The sequence below is a fragment of the Hyalella azteca genome, unplaced genomic scaffold (assembly GCF_000764305.2).
Source record: "Hyalella azteca isolate HAZT.00-mixed unplaced genomic scaffold, Hazt_2.0.2 contig3701, whole genome shotgun sequence".
Taxonomy (NCBI): Eukaryota; Metazoa; Arthropoda; class Malacostraca; order Amphipoda; family Hyalellidae; genus Hyalella; species Hyalella azteca.
Window position 1 is genome coordinate 1 of NW_025933942.1, and position 6,223 is coordinate 6,223.

Sequence of the window (6,223 nt, forward strand, 5' to 3'; positions counted from 1 at the left end):
TGGCATATGTGGCCTGGGCTGGGAACGGGTACTCGAACACCATTCCTGGGTTGCACGACACACTCGAACGAGCTCGGCCTCTGAAACAATCAATTATTTAGGTGGTATTGGCTCCAACCGCTTTCCCCGTTATAAACTTTGAAATTTCGAGTTCGAAATTTCGAGTGAAAGACACCGATAGAAATTTGACTGAGATGAATAAAAATTTTAAAAATGCAACAAAATAATGAAATAGATGGGGAAGTGAAAAGCAAATAGTGAATGAAAAAAATATATATATATAAATAGATTCAATTAGATTGTTAAATAATTTGGGTGTGAGTGATCCCTGTACCTCACATCCAAGGACTATGAGGTGTTTCCAAATTGTACTTCAAATTGAGCTCAGATGCACATCAATATTCAATCTATGTAGATATATTAAGACAATCCAAAACCTCCAAGTAAAATAGGAATAAATATAATATTTTGATAGTAGTAGTTTTTTAGGGAGACTAAATTGATGTTTCTGTCCATGTGTTAGCCCATTATAATATTATTTTGTCATTTAGTTGGAGAAAGAGTACAAGTTGCTAATGAAAGTTTGGAGCCATGATAGACGAATGACACTATCAATGTTATATCGAAACAAACGCATAACAGAATATGTGCCCCTTAAAATCAACCAACAACTGTAAGAACTACGGATCTTTATTAACAGTTTAACCAAATTTATCTATTCGATAAACTGTCAATTTTCTATCAGTGCATAAGTATAGTTAGTTATGTCATTTAGTTGGAGAAAGAGTACAAGTTGCTAATGAAAGTTTGGAGCCATGATAGACGAATGACACTATCAATGTTATATCGAAACAAACGCATAACAGAATATGTGCCCCTTAAAATCAACCAACAACTGTAAGAACTACGGATCTTTATTAACAGTTTAACCAGATTTAACTACTCGATAAACCGTCAATTTTCTATCGGTACATAAGTATCATTAGTTTGCTTATAATTTTAATTAACCACGAATTCAACAGCAAAAATTACGCGAATAAAAATCACGAATCAACAGATTTATATATCAATATTTTTAATGAAAACCAGATGACTTTAATTAACATTTTCTTTGCTTGTAAATTATATCAGAGTACTATGTAGTAGTAAAACTAATCGTTTCTAATTAATTAAACCAGTTTGCGCGCTTTCATTACTTTCCTTCGTTTTATTTATTCGACACAAATTCAATTCAAGTACTGCAGCTTCCTATTCGCATTAATTACATGCATATAAGATTGACTTAATCTTCTTCCTTAAAATTTCAAAGAATATTAAAACAACTAGTAATATTAAATTCCAAAATTACAATTAATAATTAATGTAATCATACCGTCGCTTTGAGCGCCTTTTGATAACGACGATTACTTAATCTTCCTTAAAATTTCGAAGAATAATAAAAAAATTAAGGAATATATAATTCCAAAATTACAATTAGTAATTATTGCACTCATACGGGCGCTCTGGGCGTCCATTGTTAACGATGATGACTTAATCTTCTTCCTTAAATTTCAAATAACAATAAAAAAATTAGGAATATATAATTCCATAATTACAGTTAATAAATATAATGATCATACTGTCGCCTTGAGCGTCCGTTGATAACGACGATGACTTTATCTTCTTCCTTAAAATTTCGAAGAACAACAAAAAAAATTAGGAATATATAATTAAAAATTACAATTAATAAATATAATGATCATACTGTCGTCTTGAACGTCCGTTGATAACGACGATAGTAGTAGTAGGTAGTAGAATGGTTTACTAGCGCTTCAACTATCAAGCTATTAATGTAACTTGTATTAATGTATGTACTTGTATTAATGTTCTTGTAATAATGTAAGCTATTAATGTGTGCTTGAAGCACTCAACAAATTTTCAAAGAACAATAGAAATTTATGAATATTTAATTCCACAACTACAATCAATTGCACATACTGTCGCCTAGAGCGTCCGTTGATAACGACGATGACTTGGGTAATCTTCTTCCTTAAAATTGCGAAGAACAATAAAAGAATTTAGCAATAAAAATTCCAAAATTCTAATTAATAATTATAATGATCATACTGTCGTCTTGAGCGCCCGTTGATAACGACGATGTCGGAGCACACGCTCGTTCTCTCGACGCAGACGTTGTTGCCGTGGCACACGCCGTTGCAGCCGCCCACGCAGTTCGGCAGGCATGACAGAGTGCCGCCTAACTCGCTAACTTTCTGAAGAATATCGAATACTAGTATTTACATCAGTAAGATTTTGAATGATTGTTAATTGTGGCTTTATTAAATATATGAGGTGTCTAGAAAACGTATACAACTCATTTCTAATACAAATTAGGCTCTTCAAGACTTTCAATCACATGTAAGCGATGAAATTAAGTCAAGCAAATATTAATATTATATATTTTATATTATATACAATTATATTAATTATTAAGAAATGAACCAAAGAGTGTATAAATTATCATTCGCTGGAAAATACAGTTAATGGCTCTGAGTCGATTTCCAAGATCAAGGGTTAACTGACATTCACCTCATCACTCTATGTTTCTTCTAAAAAAGTTCACTTACTTTGACTTTTTCCATGACCCAGACGCCACCGGCGCAATAGATCGGCGCTTTGAAGACATCCTCCCTTATCTTGAAGCCAGTTTCACAGACCAACCATTGTAGCTTCGGGTTACTAGGGCTTTAAAAATACAAACACATAAATAACTACGAACAATATGCTACATTTTTCGAAAATGAAAATCAAATACGTATTTTCGCAGCTGAACAAATCAACAATAAAAGACATCTGCACTTGGATTTGAAAGCCGAAATCAATGAAAATCTCTCTTACTCTTTCTGGAGGGTTGCTTTCGTCAGAGTATAGTCGTTGATGTTTTCCGTACATTTATCGTTCACATTAAGATCACATGCCGCTCCCATCCAATTTCTCGTGCATTCGCAGGAAAAAGGGCTGACGCACTTGCCGCCATTCTGGCACGCTTCTACACAAACTGGTTCGCATCGAAAGTCAATTTTGGTCTTGAGTTCCGTAGCGCTTGGTACGTAATTGCCATTTGTACACTGGATGGTCAAGCCTGAAGAAAATAAATGGAATGGAAATAATATCATGGGCAGAAAATGAATCAAGTTCTCAATGAAACAAACGACTCCAGAGACGCGAAAATGCATTTTACTCATGAAAACAATTCGGCCCAAGCGATGGATGTGATGAGAGTACTTCACGATAGCATTAATTTAGCAAGGCTATTGGAAAAAAGTGCTGCATTTCAAATTGTTTTACCAGGACCTATAATTGATTATCAAGTTTATGGAACTATCGAGATTCAATTTATGAAACCTCAACAACTTGAATAACGATTGCTAAAACTTTGAATTCGTGGATTCCAAAAACTCTAGCTACTGCCTTGCAAAAAAATATATATAGTGCTCGAACGAAGAGGAAAAATGATAGGATTGAATGAACTAAGGACAAAGCTAATTAGCCCAAAGGCAAAATTTATTTGCTAGATTTGCCAAAGTGATTAATAAAAGACTGACATTTTTTCTGGTGTAGCGAAAATTTCGAAGATTTAATTGAGACCTTGAGACTTACGTATACTTTGTGGTATGATAATAACAGCATTATATATGAGTAAAGCAACCTTCATGGCAGCATGAATGAGTACCACAGCCTTCATGGCAGCATGAATATGAGTAACGCAGCCTTCATGGCAGCATGAATATGAGTACCTGTCTCTTATACACATCTAGATGTGTATAAGAGACAGGAGTACAGCTGCCTTCATGGCAGCATGAATATGAGTACAGCAGCCTTCATGGCAGCATGAATATGAGTAACGCAGCCTTCATGGCAGCATGAATATGAGTACAGCTGCCTTCATGGCCTGTCTCTTATACACATCTAGATGTGTATAAGAGACAGCTTCATGACAGCATGAATATGAGTACAGCAGCCTTCATGGCAGCATGAATATGAGTCTGTCTCTTATACACATCTAGATGTGTATAAGAGACAGGAGTACCACAGACTTCATGGCAGCATGAATATGAGTACAGCAGCCTTCATGGCAGCATGAATATGAGTACAGCAGCCTTCATGGCAGCATGAATATGAGTACAGCCTGTCTCTTATACACATCTAGATGTGTATAAGAGACAGGCATGAATATGAGTAACGCAGCCTTCATGGCAGCATGAATATGAGTAACGCAGCCTTCATGGCAGCATGAATATGAGCTGTCTCTTATACACATCTAGATGTGTATAAGAGACAGCTTCATGGCAGCATGAATATGAGTACAGCAGCCTTCATGGCAGCATGAATATGAGTACAGCAGCCTTCATGGCAGCATGAATATGAGTACAGCAGCCTTCATGGCAGCATGAATATGAGTGCAGCAGCCTTCATGGCAGCATGAATATGAGTACAGCAGCCTTCATGGCCTGTCTCTTATACACATCTAGATGTGTATAAGAGACAGCTTCATGGCAGCATGAATATGAGTAACGCAGCCTTCATGGCAGCATGAATATGAGTACCACAGCCTTCATGACCTGTCTCTTATACACATCTAGATGTGTATAAGAGACAGCTTCATGGCAGCATGAATATGAGTACAGCAGCCTTCATGGCAGCATGAATATGAGTAACGCTGCCTTCATGGCAGCATGAATATGACTATATGAGTAACTCAGCATTCAAGACTTAATTACCAGGAACATCCGAGCTGAAGTTTGTTTTGACTGAAGAGATTATGGATGTCTTGTAACTGCTAACATCGTACACGGCGGTGTAGTTCATGTCACAGTAAAGCTGTAGTTGTTCGCCGCCTCTGAAATAAGTAATTTTATGTCATTTTCTGTTTTTCAATATAGAAATTCAACTTCTCAAACCGGGATCCATCTTAATTTCGAAATAACAAGTGAGCTAAGACCAGAATATTTGCGTGTCCGCACGTAATAAATGCCTGTAATCAGTGTTGGCTATACAAATTTTAAGAAAGGAATGAATGGAAAATTCATTGTATAACCTAAGAAAGTGGGTCAACATGATGCACCTTTACTTTGACCGCAGGTACTAACACAAAGTTAAGTTATTTTGAGTCTCAAACTTTGTTAACATAAAGTTTATCCAAATCTCAGAATCTCATTATACACGGGAAGAACATGAAAAGGTAGAAATAACTTTCTGATAAGAATAGTTTCGTTCACTTTGTCAACCTGAGCCCGAGAAGAGAATTTTGAAATTTGGCTCTTCCAAATATGCTACCAAACTGAACCATTAAAAGCGTTTCTAAAATAAAGCGTTCTCATGAACACATCGAAAGGTCAAATTTAACTAAAGACTCCAATTAAATCGCTATTAAAATATTTTAATACTGGTATTATTATATTATTAAATAAGTCATGTCTTAAAATATTAAGACATGACAGAGAGTGTCAGTTAAGACATGACTTGAGTGGGACGTAGAGTGGAGCACTCACTTGAGTGGGACATAGAGTGGTGCACTCACTTGAGTGGGACGTAGAGTGGTTACACTCACTTGAGTGGGACGTAGAGTGGTGCACTCACTTGAGTGGGACGTAGAGTGGTTACACTCACTTGAGTGGGACGTAGAGTGGTGCACTCACTTGAGTGGGACGTAGACGGCGTTGGGGATGACAAGAATCTCGTTTCCGATTTTATAGTCGCCTGAGAGTATGACAAGGGTTGGCAGAGCCGAGTCATGCCGAACTAGCAAGCTGCCCAGAGGCTGCCCTTCGAACTTTGTGCCGAAGCGGACATAGAACCGCTGATTTGTGCGCTCCCCGAGTCCTAGGCGGCCCAAATGTAAGAACCCACACTCCTCTAAATTTTGTTAGGGTGTACGAGTAAGTACGAATAATCAGCACGGTCCTTATGTAAAATCACAGTGAATAGCCATTAAAAGATTAAAAATAATATACGTTTAAAAATTACTTTTTAAAGACAACACTTCCAAAGAACCCAGTATCTCCAATCTTACAGATGTACAATGAATTTCTCATCTAATTTTCGAAAATTAAAAAAATTTACTTCTCAATTTTTTATTATACATAAATTTTTTTCAAAATTATTTATTCTGTTAATTGATTCATGCATTGCCTCTGATTTCACACAAGTGTGCAAAATTTCAGATCAATTAGACAGGTAAAAG

General features: G+C 36.3%; 1 protein-coding gene across 1 annotated transcript; it reads right to left on the reverse strand.

The window, feature by feature from the left end:
• Positions 1–2,106: 2,106 nt before the first annotated feature.
• LOC108669248 (protein jagged-1) lies at positions 2,107–4,875 on the reverse strand (the record flags this gene model as incomplete). Its single annotated transcript, XM_018156553.1, is given in 4 exon segments — positions 2,107–2,252; positions 2,607–2,724; positions 2,878–3,121; positions 4,761–4,875. Coding segments are annotated over 4 exon segments (596 nt in total), but the record flags the coding sequence as incomplete, so codon positions are not given.
• Between the last annotated feature and the right edge of the window lie 1,348 nt (positions 4,876–6,223).